The following is an 18729-nucleotide window of genomic DNA, read 5'->3' as shown; positions in this document are numbered from 1 at the left end:
CAGGCAACCACTGGGAGTGGAGAGCAGACCATTGAGGGTCTTGCAGAGGTTCTGCATGAAAAGTTGGGTAAGATGGGGGTGGGGCTGCAGGAACCCCCAGGCCAGGGAGCTCCCAGCTGGGAACGTCTGCAGAATTGGATCAGACACTTAGGGGAAGTGTGCTCAGCCCCTCCCCGGGCAAGAGGTCACGGGTGAGCACAGAGGCTGGTCTGGGAGGAGACTGGGGGAGATGGGGGGTCTAACAAGAGACCTGAGAGAACCCAGACAGCGCTTCCCAGAGCCCCTCCCTGCTCATGCACCGCAGAGAGGGAGGTCTGCTGAGCCTCGTTTACACCCCCTGCTCTTCCCTCAGCCCCACCCCTGCCCAGGCCTCTCAGCAGGGCCTCCCTCACTGAGTGGCCTGCAGCAGCCAGGTCCGCTGAGCCTCGGCTCCCTTTCTGACCCAGATGCGGCAGGACCAGATGTTCTCCGAGGGCCCAGCAGTGTGGCCACCTGGGCGGACAGACACGCTGACACAGACTGAGGAGGAAAGACTTTAATCGGGGCCCTTTCGTGCCTCGGTTCCAGTTGGGGAAAGGGTGGTCTGGGAGGAGACTTGAACGGCCCCCACTGGACGCAGGCAGCTGGGGGGTGGGGCAGCAAACACGGAGGCACCGGAAGTTTCCACATGGTCCAGGGAGAAATCAGGACTCCCTGATGCTGGACTGACGTAGCTTCCTGGTTCTTGGCAAGTGTTTGATCACCCTCTTCACCGAGGCGTCCTTGGGGTTCGCACAGATGGACTTGCCCTGGACAGTTACAAACCTACAGAGGGAGAAGCCGGGGGCGGGCGTCAGGGCAGAAGGCTCCACAGAGCCAGCAGCCTCGTCCTGCGCCTGCCAGACTTGCTGACATCACACGGGGTCAGTAAGAAATCTGGGGCTGTGCCTCCGTGACTCGGTGGCTGGTCCCTTCAGACAGCTGGGGAGCCGGGGGGTGGGGGGGGGTGGGGGGAAGAGCCTACATCGCTGTGGCTGCCCGTGTGACGTGGGCCTGTCCCGTCTCCCTCAGGGCCTCAGTCTTCCCATTGGTCCAATAAGAGGAGGGACCTCAGGCCTGGGCCTTGGGCCATTGCACCCTGGGGTACAGGGGCAGGGCCTGGGTGACGGGGGACACGAAGGCCACACACCCCTCTCTTCCTCCCAGTGGCCCTTCTGGGAGCTCCAGGTCCTCCCTCTCCCTCGCTCAGCTCCCAGGGTTGCTGGGGGGGGGGGGGAGCTTACACAAAGGCATCCCTGGAACACTCCTCCGAGGTCCGGTACCACCGCACCACCTTCCGCACGGGGATGGCCCCTTTGAAGTACTCGGCGCAGCACTCCCGGCCCACGTTGACCCCTCGAACTGCGGAGGAAGAAGTGGGAGCAGGTGTGAGGCCTGTGCTGTGGGCGGGGTGCCTGTCGGTGTGTGTGTGTGTCTGTCTGTGGAGAGGAGTCTGTGTGCGTGTCCATGTGTGTGTGTCTGAGGGGTACAGGGTGGGTCCGTGTTAGGGGTGGGGGTTGTGTGTCTTTGTGTTGATGGGTGTTTCGATGAGGGCATCTGTGAGTATGTTTCTGTGAGGGGAGCATGTAGAGGGCTTGCACATGTCTCTGTGTGTCACATGCGCACATTTGTGTGCCTGAGTTCTCTGTGTGGACTTTGGGAGCTCCTGTGTGTGTGTGTGTGTGTGTATGTATGTGCATGTATCTGTGTGTGCTTGGGAGGGTGTGTGTGTGTGTGTGTGTTCATATGTCTGTGTGTATCTGTGTGTGTTTGGGGGAGTGGTGCATGCTTACTTGTATGTGTGTCTGTGTATGCATCTGTGTGTGTGTGCACACTCATCGCCAGCTCTGAGCAAGCATGGACTCGGCCAGGCTCTGAGCTGAGCCTTCCCAGCACAGCTCACACGGTCCCCAGCACACCTGAGACAGGTGCCTTCATCCCCTACTGGACAGATGGGGCTCAGGTCCCTCATCTCTGCACAGTGACAAGTATCTGACACAGCACAGAGACAGCTGGAGACGTGTGGCTTAGTTACCAGTGTACCAGCGTGTTTTCTAAGAAGCCCGATTGCCCTCAGCCATCCGGGGCTGTAAGCTGGCCTGACTCCCTCAGGGCCGAGGTGCTCAGCGCTTGCCATAGGCACAGTGGCCACGAAGGTGACCCCTGACAAGATCACCTCCGAGGCTGCCCGTGGACTGGGCAGGCCCCGCCATCTTATGTCTGATTTCAGCCTTCCTCTCCCAGCTGAATGTAAAAATCTCTCTTTTCGTTTCTGGGAACCCAATCCCCTTCTTTTACCCAATCCCCTCGGGGTAAGGAAGACCCATTCAGTAAACATATCCTGACAGATTCTTCTGAGAACTGCTCACTTTTCGCTGTGGAAACACAACCACAGCCAACGGCTCACAACCATGGGAGTGTGAGATGTGGGAGCCCCTCAGCCAATCCCCTCACCTCCTCCTCCTCCTCACCGTCATCATCACTTTTCTCTCCACGCCTCCCCCACATCCCATTGCTGCTGACCTCTCACATCTTTGCAGGAATGAGTGAGCTGCAAACAGCGCACAGATGTGTGTGTGTCCGTCCCGCCACTCTCACCTGCACGGGCGCCCTGCAGGGAAGCCCCCAGGAGGAGGGCGAGCAGGAGCAGCGTCTTCCACGGAGTCATGGCGCTGGAGCCCGGGAGAAGGTCTCTGCGTGTGTTCTCTCTGCCGGGGGCGCCGGGATGGGAGCCCGGGGTGGAGGTGACCTATTTAGCCTCCCGGGGACCTTGCCCCGCCCACCACCTCTTCCTCCCATCCTTCCCTGGACCCGTGGCGTTCGAAGAACTTGAGATGATTCTGCAGAAGTCCAGGCTTGGAATGTTTGTGGCTTTCCAGCGAAAAGGGGGCTCCAGAGGGGACAGAGGGGTCCTCATCCGGGGGCCACGGCGGCACACTTCTGCTTTTGCAAATGTGTTTCTTGGTTCCTCTTAGGACGGAGAAGGCTTGGTCCTAGACTGAAATTGTCCTGCTTCGAGCCTCCTCTGTGCACGGTGCCCTGGGAGGGGGACAGCCAGGCAGGGGCCAAGAGAGGCTGCTTCGCCTGGGACCTGAGGAGCTCGGGGTGCAAAAAGGGCTCCTCTCCTAGGGGGACCAGCCGGCTGCAGGGAGGACCACAGCTCCATCTCATTCTGAGAAAGGCCCGAGGCCCAGAAAACATTGGTCGTGGCTCCTTTCCCAAGTTCAAGTTCAGGGTCTTCCCCTGAGCCACAGAAGGCCAGGGTGCCTGGCGGTTTCTAACCAACCTTTAGCCCAGATTTGATGTGTCTTCCTGGGAAGGCACCTTCCCCCAAATGCAGCGTCTCACCTGAGCGAGCACGCCCCTGGCTCCCAGCAGAGCCAAGTCTGCATGGGAACCCTGGTCAGGGTCCAGCCCTGGCCAGGCCCGGAGCAGACTTCCCATGAACCCAATGGCCGCAGCATCGGTGCACCGGGTCAGCAGAGAAAAGGGCCAATCGTCTGCTTAGGGTTCCCCGGGCCAGATCATGAGGGCCCCTTAAGCAGGTGACAGTCCCGCCTACCTCCAGGCAGCCAGCTCTGGACTTTGATTCTGACACTTGGGACCTGGGCCCGGCCCCACCCTGTCCCTGAGGGGCTGGGAGCAGCTCCGAATGACACGCCCCAGGAATCACATTCCATTCCCGGTGATGATAATGGCAGGTGCCGGCTGTGAAACCCCATTCCACTGGGGCCAGGTGCTCAGCTGTGAGCCTGGGAGAGAGGAAACCAAGACTCCGCCTGGACCATGGGCGGGAGAGCCAGTGGCCCCCCGCCCCCCCTGCCCAGGGCACCTTGGAGGCTAGGGCTGCTTCAGTTCCTGTGGGCAGGGTCTCGCCCCGTCCATGGCAGAGCCTCCTGTGGGCAGGATCCCCTCTCCCGGCCTCAGGCTCGGTCTCACTGCTCATAGAATCCTCCCTGGGCCTCAGTTTCACCATCCGTAGAGGGGCATGTGGGCCGTCCCAGGGGCCCGTCACAATGGTTGCATTTCTCTGCTTTTCTCACCCCCTGCCAGAGGCCCCTCACCTCACCCACTCCTGCAGGTTCTCTGGCCCCTGCCCGCCTGGCTGGGCCACCCCTCTGTCCCCCAGGCAGCTGTTCATTTGCACATGCAATGGAGGAGAGGGGAGCGGGTCCTGTCTGTGCTCATGCTTGGCACCAGCTTCCTGCACAGGAGCACCGGCTGTCCCCAGCCTGCTGAAGCAGAGGAGGCCTGGCAGGGGGGAGAGGGAAGGGGTGCTGGGGTCCTGGAGACCCCGGCTGGAGGCAGAGCTGTGGGCCCAGAGGAAACAGGAAGGCGCGGAGGTGCGTGGGGAGGGTCTGAGGCGGAGGGGGGGTGTCTGCTGATGCCGCCCTGTGGTTAGAGTGTCTCCTGGCCTCTCTGTTCCCCGTGGCCTCTGCCCAGCAGCGTTTGCCCCACCATCTGTGGCTTCTCCACCTGCCACAGGGGTCCTTTGGGCACGGTGCCCTGTGCTGGACAAGAGGGGGCTGCTGCGATGGAGCAGCAGTTTGTTTATGGCGAGGCCCCGGCCCCCGCAGCTGGGGAAACTCCCGAGTGGGCTGTGAGTCCCCCTGTTCTGCCAAAGTCTCAGAACTTTTCTCTGGAAGGACCCAAATTCCCCTGTCCCTTCTGGGGAACGGGCCACGGCAGCAGGAACTGAAGTCTGCACTAGCTCTGGCGAGGGAGGGAGGAGGGGCAGAGCAGCAGGAGTGCTGTATGCCTGGCTGGGCCAGGGCTGGGGGATGGGAAGGGCGGGCAGAGGTCAGGTGCAGCCCCTGCTCTTGGGGGGGCATTAGAAGCTGGTGAGGCTGCAGGAGCAGGGCCTGGTCCACATAGGGACGTGCAGGTGAGACAAAGGGCCGCGAGGCCCAGGGTGGGGAGCGGATGCTACTGGACACCTCGGAAGGCTGCCTGGAGGAGGAGGCCATTGAGCTGGGCATTGTGGGTGGGAGGATTTACACCAAGAGAAGGAGGACCAGGCGTTCCTCACGAGCAAAGGGCTTAGCACAGGCGGAGAGGACGGAATGTGCAGAGGCAAGCGAGGGACACAGCACGAAACACTGGAGGGCGAAAGGGCCCCGGGATGACCCCAGGAGAGCAAGCTTCGTGAGGACGGGGCGTGTCTCTGCCCACCACGCTGTGTGCCCGCTCCCAGCACGGGGCCTGGCACACAGCGGGCTTTCTGTGAGGCTTGGCAGCGCGAACCGGGGACCGAAGGAGGAGGAGGAGGAGGAGGGGAGGCTGGAGAAACGGCGGAGGCCAGCACACCTCTCGGCCTCCCCTGGGAGGCCGCGGAGACCAGGGACATTTCTGGATGGTTTCCTCGCCCTCCCGCGGTGAAACGGCTCCCCAGGGACCTTCCCGGCGGCGTCCCTGGGGCCTGGGCCTGTGATGAGGCCGCTGTGTGGACTCTGGGACCCGGAGGTCTGGCGGGGAACCAGGCCTGCTCCCTGCAGGAGAGCTCTGTGGAGGGGCCCCCGGGGGTGGGGACCTCCTGGTGGAGAGAAGGGAAGGAGGGGCACAGGCAGGGAAACAAGCCAGACGCAGGCCTGTTAGGACAGCCAGAGGGGAATTGGGACTGCGTGGGAGGAGGCGGCCATGGTGCTCCCTCTGACTGGTGCGGGTCCTCCCCCGCACCTCCCCACCCCGCTTCAGCCTGGTCTTTACCCTGAGACGGAGGGAGAGAGGGCTCCTGCCCCGCCCCGGCTCTCCTGGGGCTGGGCTGGGACCAGGGATGCTGCAGCCACAGCCCCGAGAGCTTCGCCCCAGGCTGCAGAGCAGGGGACCGGTTCCTGGGGTGGAAGCAACTTACCATCTTCAAAGTGCACACGACAGTGTCACTGCGAGAGCAAACGTTGTCACCCCGGTCACGGCCGTGTCAGCCGAGGCTCCGGGGGTGCAAGCACTTCCCCGGGGTCTCAAGTAGCATTGGGTAAGGATCTAGTCTTTTGTCTACTCGGCTCCATCCTCTTACAGCCGAAGCTAGACTCGTCCTGCCTGCCTCGGGGGGTTGAGAGGCGAAGGCCTCGAATGCTTTTACCAACCCCCAGCCCCAAAACACGTCCCGCTCCCCCGTCCCAAGGGCCTGAGCTGATCACTGATGAGTCCGTTGCTCTGACTCAAGGTCAGTCTGCTTGGTTCCTCACGTCAGAACCTCAAGGGGCATCCCTCAACTCCCCCAGGTTCCATCAGCAAGACCTGCTGGGTCAGCCACTGGATGTGTCTCAAATCCATTTGCTTCTCACCGTCCACGTGGCCACCCCCTCCATCCCTCTGCTGGACAGGGCTCCCCACGCAGCCCCCGGCTTCCAGTCTGTCCTTCTCCTAATGCCCAGCGATCTTCCCAAACACAAACCCCCGCTCCAAGAATCCTTCCATGCCACCCATTGTTCTCAGGACGAAGTCCAGATTCCTACCAACTTCTCCAGCCTCAACTTTTGCCCCCAACACCCCATATCCCTTTGCTGTAGCCATGCCAGCCTTCTTTTGGTTCCTGGAAAAGGCTCTCAGTGACACCCAAGCCTTTGTACAGGCTGTTCCTCCTGTCTAGAACATTCTCTCACACCCCACTTCCTTCCATTCCCACACTCCTACAGACTGGAGCGTAAACCCTCACTTCCTCCCTTCAGCCCCCACTTTCCTCTGCAGGTCACAAACTTCCTTATCACGCTCTTCCCATTGCATTGTGATGGTTGGTTTATTGCTGCAAACTCCTTGAAAATAGGATCTCTTTTATGTTCCAACTTGTACCTACAGGACTTAGCACCCAGTAGGTACTCAATAAAATATGTTTATTTAATGGATGCAAATAGGTGATTGAGTGAATAGATAGATGGAAGGGAGGAAGGATAGAAGGAAGGATGAATGGATGGATGGATGCATGATTGCATGCATGGATGAAAAAAGATGGATGGGCCGAAACCGGTGGATAGAGCGTCGGCTTAGGGACTGAAAGGTCCCGAGTTCGATTCCGGTCAAGGGCATGTACCTTGGTTGCGGGCATATCCCCAGTAGGGGATGTGCAAGAGGCAGCTGATCGATGACTCTCTTTCATTGATGTTTCTAACTCTCTATCTCTCTCCCTTCCTCTCTGTACAAAATCAATAAAATATATTTTTTTAAAAAAAAGATGGATGGGCAAATGGGTTTATAGATGATGGATGGAAGGAAAGATGGATGGATGGATGGATGGATGGATGGATGGTTGGATGAAAGGAAGAAAAGATGGATGGATGGATGGAAAGATAGATGTATGGATGGATGGATGGATGGATGGATGGATGAAAAAAGATAGATGAACGAATGGGTTTATGGATGATGGACAGATGGATGAAAGGAAAGATGGATGGATGGATGGGTTGAAAGAGGATGGATGGATGGATGAAAGGAAGAAAAGATGATAGATGGATGGATGGATGGATGGATGGATGGATGGAAAGATGGATGGATAAATGTATGTATGTGTGGATGGATGGATGGTTGGGTGAATGATGGATCAATGTAAGGACACTTACAAGCTTCTGCACTACAACATGAATCCAGCTTGCATTCTAACCAGGGCCTCCTTCACCCCAGTACTAATTATTTTCGGTCCAGTGCGCCCCACCAGTTCCTGAGACACACCTGAGTCTTCCTGCCATGGATGAAGTAGAGGAACCCGAACCAAGCGCTCTGGCTCCCGCCCATCTAGTTCACAGCTTCCTTGTGGTTTGGCCATTTCTGCCTCCTGCCAAACCGAAACTGCTTCAGCAGTGGATTTGCACTCCTCTCCTTCTTCAGACTGCAGCTGGAACCCTCAGTCCTTCTTCAGCTCCCACTTTCCTCTTTCCTCATTCCCTCTGCACCCCCAAAGGGCATCCTCCCCTCAGTTACACTCCCACGCCTCGGCTCTTCCCATGTTCCCCTCCTCCTCTGCTGGTGGTGTGGTTCAGCGTCTTCGCTCTCCTTGACCCCGCACCCCTTCCTCCTAACACCCAACACGCTGCCCCCCTATTTCTCCTTTTACTCATAACCAAACTTCTCCACTGTGTTGTATACACCTCCCACAGCTATTTCCTCTCCGCCAACTTGTGAGTTAATTCTTAGTAATGTGGTTTCTGGCCCTAAGACTCTAGGGACACCACTCTCTCTGGACCTCAAAAACCTCAACGGCCAAAACTGGTTTGGCTCAGTGGGTAGAGCGTCCGCCTGCGGACTGAAAGGTCCCTGGTTCGATTCCGGTCAAGGGCATGTACCTTGGTTGCAGGCACATCCCCGGTAGGGGGTGTGCAAGAGGCAGCTGGTTGATGTTTCTCTCTCATCGACGTTTCCAGCTCTCTATCTCTCTCCCTTCCTCTAAGTATCAATAAAATAAAAAATAAAATAAAAAATTGAAAACACAGGCCTGAGGTAGAAAAAAAACAAACCTCAACGGCCACTCCCTGGACATACCAACCCCTCACAGAGGGCACCGTGGGGCAGTGGTTACCAGCAGATGTTCTGGAACCATGTTCTACCGCTGTGGTCCCAGTCCCTCTTCTGCCTGTTCCTGGCTGTGTGACCAAGGACAATTCTATGAACTTCACTCTCCTCATCTGTACTTTTATTGATTTCAGAAGAGGAAGGAAGAGAGAGAGAGAGACAGAAACATCAATGATGAGAGGAAATCATTGATTGGGTGCCTCCTGCATGCCCCCGAATGGGGATTGAGCCTACAACCTGGGCATGTGCCCTGACTGGGAATGGAACTGTGACCTCCTGGTTGGTAGATGGAGGCTCAACCACTGAGCAACATGGACGGGCCCATTTGTCTTCTTGATATCCCTCCCACAGGATTCAGAATGTGGTTCTTCCCCGGGTGAGCTCTCTGTGGTCTCTTTTTTGTACCATCCTTGAGCTCTCACCGAGGACTAGCGGGTCCTCAGCAGTTCCATCTATGAGTCTACACTGAGTGGCCAGATTATTGTGATCTCCGAACGCGTAATCATCTGGCCACTCAGTGTGTGTGTGTGTGAATTATATATATTAGAGGCCTGGTGCATGAATTCATGCATGGGTGGGGTCTGGCCAGCCTGGTTAGGGGGAGGGGATATGGGCAATTGGTCCACCTGCCTGCTGGTTAAACTCCTGGTCAAAGGGACAATTTGCATATTAGCCTTTTATTATATAGAATTATACACCGAGTGGTCAGATTATTATGTGTTCAGAGATCATCATAGTCTGGCCACTTGGTATATATTGTCCTCACTACAGGCCTAGGCAGTGAGAACCATCAGCCACAGGTTACAGATGAGGAAACAGGACCAACCACAGCGGTTAAGAAATCAGCCCAAGGACCCACGGAGCTGGCAGGTGGCCGAAGGCTGCCTGGAGCTCTGTCCTGGGGTTTGTTTTCTCCTGGCGCAGCCCTCTCCCCGCCCCTGACGTCATCCACACAGGCCTTTGGCCTTGGGGTGGCCTCTCCCCAAATCTCTGTCCTCAGCCTCGACTAGCGACTGATCAAACACACCCTCCTGGCCTCCACCTGCCTTTCCTGGCCGATGCCTTAGGTCTCTCTACCTCGGGGTCTGGCCAGCTCTGTGCAGACTGTGGGCTACTGAGGAGGAGAAATCTGTTCCCTCATGGCTCACTCAGCCCCGAGGACAACAAGGGCGAGACCCGGTTCCTCCTCAACCCACTTCCCCTTTTCCAGTTCAGGCCAGCGTCATCCTCACCTCCGCGTCTGCCCCGCTGGTCTGGAGCGGGCCCTTACTCATTCCTCGTCTCCAGCCCCCACGGCACATCGGGCCCAGGCTGTGGAGGCTGGAGGCGAGGAATCCTCACTTCCTCCTCATGCTCAGTGGCTCAGCCCAAATCCTTCCCAGTTCCCCCAACTTCCCTCTTCTGTGGTCCCTCCTGACCCTGCAGCCCGGGTCTATCGGTCTTTCTCAGGAGCTGCTCTCACAGCCACAGCCCTCCTTACGAACCATCAATGGCTCCCTGCTTCCCTCCCCCTCCCCCTGAAACTCCTCAGGACCAGCTTTTTTTTTTTTTTTTCTTGCTTGCTTTTTAAAAAGATATATTTTATTGATTTTTTTTACAGAGAGGAAGAGAGAGGGATAGAGAGTTAGAAACAATGATGAGAGAGAGACATCGATCGGCTGCCTCCTGCACACCCCCTACTGGGGATGTGCCCGCAACCAAGGTACATGCCCTTGACCGGAATCGAACCTGGGACCCTTCAGTCCGCAGGCCAACGCTCTTTCCACTGAGCCACACTGGTTTCGGCATCAGGCCCGTCGTTAAAGCCCTACTATCAGTCTGGTCCATTCCCCCTAGTCGCCTCATTTTGCAGGGCCCCCACACCCCCCAAAGTTCAACTTCCGCGAGGGTCAGTGTGGTCCCCCCCACTAGTGACGTGCTTCACTGCTCCTGTCCTCCTCTTTTCCGGACCAGCCACCCCTAGAACCAAATTCTACCCGCGGCTCGTATAGGACATGCCATAGAAGGCTAAGCCAGGGGTCGCCGCCGCCGGGCCAGGGTCCAGAGCAGACCGGCAGTCAGTAACCAGCTGGGTGTGAATGTAGCTCGTCCTCAGTGAGCTGTGAGACTGCGAGCGAGCCACTTCTCTCCAAGCCTCCGTTTCCACGTCTGCAAAACGGAAGTAACCATTATAACTACGTTAGAAGGCTCCGGTGGGTGCTGCCTTCGTGCAGAGAGTCCCGACTTTAAATGGCATCTCCATGCCAATGACTCCCCCGTTTCCCTCACCAGCTGCCTAACTCAATGCGTTGAACAGGCGTCACCCACCCACCACACGTTTGAAGCTGGAGTTCTGATTCCCTTCACCCCCACACCAGCTCCTCTTCTCCCCCCCCCCCGCCCCCGCATTCTTTACCAGCCCCTTCCTTCCAGTTGCTCCAGCCAGAAACCGGGGTGCCATCCTCTTTCTCTCACCCCCACTTCCCATCTGCCTTCAGCACCCATCCAGAGCCCATCCCCGCTCCCCTCCACTGCCTCCCTGTCGTCCCCCGCCTCCATCCTCGCCCCTGCAATCTCTTCTCGGTGCGGTGGCCACAGGGAACCGGAGTGTGCTCTGTCCATAGCACCCCGTGGCTCTCCATCGTCGCACTAAGAGGAAACGCCAAAGACCCTACAGCGGCCTGGAGACTCTCCGTGCTCAGCCCCCTGCCCCTTCCCTTCCTGCTTCGCCTGGGCCGCTCCCGCCTCCCCACTGCGCCTCAGCCACCCAGGCCCACGCTCACCTTCAGATGCTCAATGCTCGCACAGACTGTCCTCAGCCTGGAATGTTCTTCCCCTGGGCACCTGGGTGACTTCACCTTCCGAAAAATCTTTGCTTAAAGGTCACCTGTCAATAGGCCCCGCCCTGTGTAAGATCCCAGCCTCCCCGCCCCTTCCTTCCTCCGCTCTGGTTCTCCTTTCTGGCTGCGGCACCCGCCGCTCTTCCCTGTGTGTGCTTGTTCCGGCTGCTGCTCAATGCCGGCCTCCCGCCTGCACGGCATGGCGCTCACGGGACAGAGGCCTCTGTCCCTTCCGTTCGCAGAAGCATATCCCCCGGCACACGGCAGGCCCTCCGCTCCTGCATGGTGATTCCGTGAGCGGGCGCGCCAGTGGCTGGTCCTTACCCTCCTCACTGAGCCTCATTCTTAACCTGTGCTTGTCTCCATCCCTCCCGAGCCTGGGCTTCCGGGCTCCATCTGGGCTCCCACTCCAGCCCGTAAACCGGCTCCTCTCACCCCTGCTGGAGTCCAACTCTCTCTTTCCGGGGCCATTTGCTCCAAGTTATTTCACAGGCCGGTCCTTGGCCTCCTCGCCCACTGGGACAATTCAGGCTGCACTGCCGAGTGACCGAGTGACGGATTCAAGGCTCATCCCTCAGGGTGCAAAGCAGACCCTTCCTGTAGAAGTCAGAGCTCCGCTGCAGCCTGCCTTGGGGGGGCGGTGGGGGGTGGGGGTGGGGGTGTCCCGAACCCTCTGTGCTCCCAGGAAGGTGTTTTCAGCACCAGGGTAGCGCTAAGAGCCTGGCCCCAGGAAAGGAGACTATGGCCCCCTTTCTAAGGAGCCTGAGGATCCGGCCCTTTTAAAATGCTTGAGGACCCTCCCACCCCCACCCCATTCCCGTCCAACCTCAGCCATGCAGAGAAGCCAGCAAGGAAAGGGCCGGAAGCGTTTGGCGACTTAACAGGTGGCGCAGCCCTACCAAGGTCATGGCTCTCCCGGGGGCGCTGAGGGTGCAGGCTGCTGCTGAGCAGGGTCCATCTAGACGGGGGAAGCAGGGCCCCCAGAAGAGACTTGGCCCCCACGCCGTTTCCAGAGAGAAGCAGGCTTCTCGTAGCCGCTCTGCCAGGGCCAAGCGGCTGTGGCTTGTCCTCCCACACGCAGGGCCTTCGCCCTCAGCCCCACCGGCTTGGCCCAGGGTCCTCCCTCCCTCCCTCCCGCCCTCCCCAGGGGCCACAGTCGGGGGAGGGGGTGCTCGGCTCTCTGCGTTGGCTCCGGTTGGTTGGGCTCATGAAGGATGTGCTCCCGAGGGAGATGGGTATGGAGGGGAAGGGATGGAAGCCGGGCAAAGGTGTGAGTGACTTCAGGCAACCTCCCAGGAGGTAGCTTCTGCCTGACCACACGGGGGCGCCCATGTTCAAGTTAAACGTGAAAGCAGCTGAAGGGAGAGGGGCTCTGCGTGGGGCACCAGCACTGATAGTCACACCACGTACCCACCACCAGGGGGAGAGGTAACTACCGCGCACGGAGGTCCCTCCTCACCCACCCCTCCGTGGGCTGATGGAAACTGGACTCACTGGGCATCCAGGAGCCCCATGGGTTTCTTCATAGCTTACCAACAGAGGCGTGTGCGTCCTTAAACATAGATAGAGCAGGGTTCATGCGTGTTTTTAAACCTCATATTCATACTAGATGCACAGAATTCGTGCAAGGGGCTCGGCCCTCACAGCCACCGCTTCGTCCAGAAGGTCAGCCAGAAGGACGTCCGGTCTAATTAGCATAGTATGCTTTTATTATTATAGATTATCCTACTGTGTCTGGACTTGCACGTCTAGCCGTGTTGAACTTGAGAGTCACGTGTGTTGACAGGTGCCCATGTGTTTTTTTTTTCACCATGGTGAGCTAGTCCATGCCATACTATTGATTCTATAGTTATGATAATGATAGAATTATATAATATACAACTATGTAATGTAGTTATGCCACAATGAACAGGAAAGAATGAAGTCTCGGCTTGGACTGCCTGCTGACTTAGTCCCTTACTGGCTCTGTGACTTTGGGTAAAAGTATTTCACCCCTCTGTGCGCCAGGACTTGCACCTGGAATACAGGGCTCGGATTAGCAGGGTTTATCTTACAGCCGGGGCTGAAATTAAAGGAGAACATTCTTTCAGAGAATCACAGGGGTGTGTGACGGGGACTGAGAGCTTCGCAAGGAGCAGACACTGTCCCAGAGCAGTTGACTCAGGGCAGGCTTCCTGGGGGGTCCAGGCTGGACCTGGGGGCAATTTTTTGACCAGGCTGCGATGGTGGAGGGTCAGAGGGGTTCAGAGGTTACTGGACCCATCTGTACAGATGGCCACCTTTAGTCTCTGGCAGTCCTTGGAGGCAGTCAAGTGTTCTCCATCAGGATATGCCTTGGAACGCAGGTCCCCGCATGGACGGGTGGGCTTCCCATGAATTAGAAAGCCGTGGGAGACGGGCGCCAGGGCACCCCTTGCCAGTGGACACAGCGGCCTTTCCCCTCTTAGACTCCTCCCGGGACACGTGGTGGTCACGGGGGCACAGAGGGGAGCGAGAGACACACCTGCCTGCCCCCGCGGTGGAACAAGCAGGCAGAGCTGAGTGGCCTGAGGGTTCTGCTAGGCACGAGGGGATGAGTCTCCCCAGCAGAGAATCTTCCTTAGACGAAGCAGTCAGGGAAGGCCTCCCGGAGGAAGCGGCCTCTCCGCGGATGAGTAGGAGTTGGCTGCTATGAACAGCTCACCTCAGATTCTCGATTCTCGGGGGCTTAAAACCTCAGGGTCGGCTGCGTTGGAAGAGAGTAGCGCAGCTCTTTCCATGGCTGGAGGCCGGAGTCCCGTTCCCTGGGGGACTCTAGAGAAGGGCGCCATCCTTTTCTGACATGTGGCCAGGGCTGGGCCTGAGGGACACAAGTGTTCTCACTTTTCTCAATGGAAGGTTGAGTGTCCTGACACGTGTTATTTCCACTCCCAGGGCACTGGCCAGAAGTGGTTATTAGGCCACCACCCCCCCGCCCCAAGGGAGCGGGAGGAGCACCCTTCCTCCATGCCCAGAGGGCAGGAAGCCAGAAATTCTCTCCCAGGATTGAAAACTCATCAACTTCCCTGTCTGCCTGAGTCAAAGACTCAGACGTCTTGCTGGTCTGGTTTTAACGCACCCAGACTCGTGAGTTTTGACCTTGCCAAGTTCAAAAGCCCTTTGGAAGGAAGAGGTACATCAACTTGGACAGCAACTGCTAGCGCTGAGGGGAAATAATATACAAATTATTCTTATCTGCCTAATGACACTGTGGCATGTTTTCACCCTACTTTACTGAAAACAAAGGCGACTGCGTTTCTTTATGGAAGTCCTATAGTTTTACAGTCTTGTTTGGATATCCAGTCACCAAAGCCAACGGGACTAGGATGTTTCAAACCCTCCGGGGATAACTATTGCACCATCCGAGGTTCTGTGCACCCAGAACTCGCTAGCGACGTGTCCTTTTTCTAAGTGACATCCTCACCCACGAGGGAAGCTGTTGCTATTCCCACTCTACAGAGGCGAGGACTGAGGCCCAGAGGGGTTAAGCAATTTGCCCAAAGTCACACAGCCAGACAGCCCCATGCTGCATTCCCTTCCTGTTTGCTAAAAAAGCAAGATGCTTACCACAAACAAGTCTAGTCTGTCCTCTGGGGTATCCCTCGTAGGTATTAGAGGGGCCTCTCTCTCTTCCAAAACATGCCCCCCTCTGGAATTCTCCCGGCTTCTGGGCAGCCCCTCCCCTCAGACGCGAGTCTGGCTGCTGACGCTTACAGGAAAGCCAGCCTGGCACCAGATCTTTCCTTAAACCCCAGCAGCCGACACAGCCTCCAAGAAAGCACGTGACTGAGCAGAAGCGAATGAGGCCTGTGTTCGCAAACACCTGGGAACAGCAAGGCATGTGGGTACACACACACACACACACACACACACACACACACACACACCCCGTGGCTCCCAGCACCTATTATCCAGCTTCAGGCTGGAAATTCCCGGCTATTTATTTCTTTGTTTTTATTTGGTCTGGCCTCACCCTTTCTGGGGAATGTACGCAGAGCAGGAGGGTGGGGTGGGGTGGGGTGGGAAGGGATGGGGTGGAGGTACTAATGGCAAAGGGCAGAGAAGGAAAAGGCTGTAGGGAGCTACCGATAAGGACTGCACGCCGGGGGGCAGGTGGCAGCGGGGTGGCCTGAGGCAAGGGGCTCTAACACCTCGGTTAGGCACCCAGTCTCCTCACTCGGAGGCAGTGCAGGGCGGAGGCCGGGAGAGGGACCAGGGAAAAGGTGGGGAAGGAGGCAATAGCTTGAAGGTGCAGATTTCCAGCCTGCCCGGCCCTGGAGTCTGAGGGCAGTGGGTCTGAAATGGGACTCGGCGGGTCTGTGCTTTTTTAAAAAATATATTTTTACTGATTTCAGAGCAGAAAAGAGAGGAAGAGGGGTGGGTCTGTACTTTGAGGAGTCAGTGGCTCCCCCTTTCAGAACCAGGGATGGAGGTTCCGGTTCTGGAGGAAGACTTCGGCTCACATTGCCACGGGAGGAGAACACGCCCCGTCTCTCCCCGTTGCTGGTGGGAGTGAGGGTCTCGGGGTGCCGCTGGAAGAAGCCCTCCCGGGGGTCCCCGTGGAGGATGGGGTGGGGGAGAAAGCTTTATTTCCGTGGAAGGACGCCCCTGGGCCTCCAAAGCCCCGTTCCCCTTGGTGCCGTCCTAGAAGTGCCCCTGGGGCTTCCGTGGAGCAACGCCAGGGCCCAGTGTCCTTGCCCTTTGGAGCCGGGGCCAGCCCAGCATCAGGCTGGTCACCGCCCATCAGTGCGTGGTGTGTGGGGTCCGTATGGCCGCGGGCCGTGTGGGCAAATGCAGGGAAGCAGGAGCAAAAGAGCTCGCATGCAGAGGGCCGCCTGAGAAGGCACATGGACAGTCTTTAAATTGTCAGCTGAGCCCGAGGCACTGGCAGGTACCTTTGTCCAGGTGTCAGCAGAGGCGGGTCTAGATATGTAAATCCAGTGACGCTGGGGCCTAGTTAAGAATGCAGATAAGCTCCTTTGTCCCTATAAATAGTCCTGCTGTGTGGCTCAGTGCTGGCTGCCTCCCCATCAGAGGGGATGGCGCCCACCTAGCCCCCAGCTTGATGAATCTATTTCTGCCTCTTGGTCTCTTCTTTCTTAATCCCCAGCTCCTCCACTCAGGAACATGTTGTTTTCCGTGATGGACATGGAAAACAGAGAAACAGCCCCCCACATTCCCAGGAGAGCAAACACCTTTGATGGGGGGGGGGGGGGTGTGTCTGAGGATTGGGGGCTTGCCATGGCCTCTGTTCCCAGGAGACTGACAGTAAGCCCTCTGCCACCCTAACCTTCCTGGGCATGTGTTTATCTTCCCTTTGCCCGGTCCCCTCCCCGTCCCCGGTAAACGTTCTTGTGATGGGTGGCCTTCCTTCCGCTCCTTTCCTCTGATTAACCACTAGCTGATTATGATGGTGTCCGTGTACTAGCTCAGCGGCGGACAGGCTGTGTGACCCGGGGGGGTGGGGGTGGAGCTAAGGTGCATATCCCCCCAGAAGAGCTTTACTTTAGTCATCGGGAAGATGGGACCCTCCTGCAAAAAGAATTTAGTACAGCTGACACTGGTTTGGCTCAGTGGGTAGAACATCGGCCTGCGGACTGAAAGGTCCCAGGTTCGATTCCGGTCAAGGGCATGTGTGTTGGTTTGCGGACACATCCCAATAGGGGGTGTGCAGGAGGCAGCTGATCAATGTTTCTAACTCTCTTATCAATATTTCTAGCTCTCTATCCCTCTCCCTTTCTCTCTGCAAAAAAATCAATAAAATATAAAAAATAAATAAATAAATGAAGAATTTAGCACAGCCTAGTCGATGTGGGCTGGGTGTTGACCTATGAACCAGGAGGTCAGGGTTCCATTTCCAGCCAGGCCACATGCCCAGGTTGCAGGCTCGATCCCCAGTCCAGGGTATGCAGGAGGCGGCTGATCAATGATTCTCTCTCACCATTGATGTTTCTATCTTTCCCTCTCCTTTCCATTCAGAAATCAATAAAAATATATATATATTTAAAAAAAAAAAAAGAATTTAGGACATTGGCTGGCCCATGGTAAACAGGAAACAAACAATGGCAACAGTGGCTATTATTATTATTAATTATTATTCTTAATCTCAGAGCAAAGGTTTCAGAGGCCCCCACGTCTCCATCGGACTCTGCGTTAATTGTGGAAATGGTGTCAGCTAACGTTTAGCTCGGTAGCTGAAAGAGAAAATACCTCACAAATCACAAATACCTCAGGCTCCCTGGGGAAGCGACTGAGCCAGGACAGAAGGCGCGTTCCCACCCCCACCCCCGCACCCCCGGCGCCAGCCTCTTCCTTCAGTGGCTGACAGGGAGACAGGGACAAACATGCTCGTTCAGGGCCTGTCGGTGTGTCGGTGTTTCCGGTCGCTGGAGGCATGGTGTTGGGAGCAGGTGAGGGGCTGGATCCCTGCCTCAGGCAGAGCTCCTTCCCGGGGTGGGCGTGGGCAGAGCAGGTAGAATGTCTTTGGGGTGGAGGGGCCGGTAGGTAGAGCCCCATCTCAGGGGGCAGCTGCTGCTCAGGCTCGGCCCCTATGACCTCCCGGGAGACCATGGTGCGGAGGGCAGACCTTCTGAGGCATCCGAGAGAAGGTGGGAAAGCCGGTTTAAGTGTGTGCTTTCCAGATTTGTACATGTTGCCTCTACTTCTCATTTCCTTTTAGTTTTTTAGTTGATTTCAGAGAGGAAGGGAGAGGGAGGAAAGGGTAGGAACACCAGTGAAGAGAGAATCATTGATCAGCTGCCCCCCTGCACGCCCCTTCCGGGGGATCATGTGCCCTGACTGGGAATGGAACCGTGACGTCTTGGTTCATAGGTTGATGCTCAACCACGGAGCCACACGGGCAGGGCTCTAAGTTTTAAAAGCATAGGATCTAAGATGCCACTGTTTGTAAGACATTCTGATGTTTAACGAACCAGTAAAGAGAGAGACTTGTGCCCTAATCGGCTTGGCTCGGTGGATAGAGCGTCGGCCTGTGGACTGAGGGGTCCCAGGTTCGATTCCGGTCAAGGGGATGTACCTTGGTTGCAGACACATTCCCAGGAGGAGGTGTGTAGGAGGCAGCTGATCAGTGTTTCTCTCTCACCGATGTTTCTAACTCTCTATCCCTCTCCCTTCCTCTCTGTAAAAAAAAAAAATCAATAAAATATATTTTCTTAAAAAAAGAAAGAATGGCTTGTTCATTAAATTATGACAAGCCACTGACTACAGGACTCATCTTAATCCCAGAGAGGTCATGATGTGAAAAAATGTGCGTCTAGGGACCCAGGAAATCCTGTGTATCAGGAGGCTGGCGTCGGCCTGGGGCACCTCATGCAGTTCCCAACCTACATAACTGCGCCTACGCCGCCTCCCAGGC

General features: G+C 57.0%; 1 protein-coding gene across 1 annotated transcript; it reads right to left on the bottom strand.

Annotated features, from left to right (window-relative positions):
• Nucleotides 1–520: 520 nt before the first annotated feature.
• On the bottom strand, nt 521–3301 carry CCL17 (C-C motif chemokine ligand 17). The gene is made up of 3 exons (XM_084861348.1): nt 2617–3301; nt 1263–1380; nt 521–804 (listed from the first exon to the last, which is right to left on the bottom strand). Exons 1-3 carry the CDS (start codon nt 2684–2686, stop codon nt 684–686), a joined length of 309 nt encoding a protein of 102 aa, XP_084717474.1. The 5' UTR covers nt 2687–3301; the 3' UTR covers nt 521–683.
• Nucleotides 3302–18729: the final 15428 nt, after the last annotated feature.

The sequence above is a fragment of the Pipistrellus hanaki genome (genome assembly GCF_964339955.1).
Source record: "Pipistrellus hanaki genome assembly, chromosome: 15".
NCBI lineage: Eukaryota > Metazoa > Chordata > Mammalia > Chiroptera > Vespertilionidae > Pipistrellus > Pipistrellus hanaki.
This window is presented reverse-complemented; position numbering and strand designations above follow the sequence as displayed.